This window comes from Acyrthosiphon pisum, unplaced genomic scaffold (assembly GCF_005508785.2).
Source record: "Acyrthosiphon pisum isolate AL4f unplaced genomic scaffold, pea_aphid_22Mar2018_4r6ur Scaffold_18777;HRSCAF=19459, whole genome shotgun sequence".
In the NCBI taxonomy this organism is placed as follows: Eukaryota; Metazoa; Arthropoda; class Insecta; order Hemiptera; family Aphididae; genus Acyrthosiphon; species Acyrthosiphon pisum.
In genome coordinates this window covers 1-1,163 of record NW_021767957.1, presented here as the reverse complement: position 1 = coordinate 1,163, position 1,163 = coordinate 1, and the positions used below count along the sequence as shown (strand labels likewise).

Sequence of the window (1,163 nt, the reverse complement as noted above, 5' to 3'; positions counted from 1 at the left end):
TCTCTATATATATAAAAATGGAGACAAAAATGTATAACATTGCATCAGTTGAGAACGGCTGTGCCCGATTAATTTGATTTTTTTTTTAAATGATGGAGAGTGTCGGGGAGCGGATTTATAGCATAAATTATGGACCTAACTCCTGTGTCTAGAATATTTAGAGAGAAAAACTGAGTTACGCTAGTGGCGCCATCTAGCAGATAAAAATAAAAATATTATATAATATAAATAATAATAATATAAATATCGATAATAGCAGGGCTTGAAATCGATTTCGAAATCGATTTTAAATATCGATAAAAATCGAAAAAAATATTTATTTTTATATTCTGGTTGTTAAACATTTTTGATTATAGACACTTAGAACTTAAGAGTAAACAAATATAATAGTTGGCACATTATTCATTTTATTTTGGAACATTATCGTTTTATGTTATTTATGAATTTTTTCAATCAAAAACGACTTTATTGTTTTTTAGAGAGAATTTTTATGCTTGAATCATGCCTCCTATTAGAAGAACAAACATTTGACGGCGTACACGTAATGCAAGAAACTGTGATAATGTCCGTTATAATCAAACGCAAGAGGAACGGGCAGAAGCAAATGAATTGATACGTGCTCATAATACACAGGCCCGCGCTGCACAAACGCCGCCTCAAATTCGACAACATATTAATATAAGACGAAGTTCAGATGTAGCCTTGAAACGCGTTGCTTTTGTCCATCAAGAAACTGATGAACAATGTAATACAATCAACGATCATCAAGGGCAATTTCAAAGAAGAGGAAGTCCTTATCCCACGAATTCCGATCATTCCAACAGATATTCAATTTCAGTTTAAGCGGATTCAGTTTCCCGTTCGATTGGCTTTTGCGATGACAATCAGTAAATCGCAAGGCCAATCGTTGGAAGTCTGTGGGATCAATTTGGAATTTCCATGTTTTTCGGACGGGCAGCTGTACGTTGCCAGTTCGCGTGTTGGAAAACCGTCTTTGTTGTTTATTTTTGCACCAGAAAACAAAACTAAAAACATTGTTCATCAAAATGCACTCAACTGATTTCTGTAACAATTCATTTAAATGGAATTCTTGAATTTTATTATCACTCTAGAGTTTATTTGAAGGCGTTAAGTTCACCGGGTCCACTTAATTTAAAAAAAAC

The 1,163-nt window shown here is 33.5% G+C and overlaps 1 protein-coding gene across 1 annotated transcript; it reads left to right on the top strand.

Annotated features, from left to right (window-relative positions):
• Positions 1-311: 311 nt before the first annotated feature.
• LOC100570111 lies at positions 312-1,136 on the top strand. Its single transcript, XM_003248991.2, has one exon. The coding sequence runs from the start codon at positions 737-739 to the stop codon at positions 1,058-1,060; it is 324 nt and encodes a 107-aa protein (XP_003249039.1). The 5' UTR covers positions 312-736; the 3' UTR covers positions 1,061-1,136.
• Positions 1,137-1,163: the final 27 nt, after the last annotated feature.

Excerpts from the sequence above, each read along its gene's own strand:
- LOC100570111 (XM_003248991.2), top strand. The coding sequence starts at position 737 with ATGAACAATGTAATACAATCAACGATCATCAAGGGCAATTTCAAAGAA.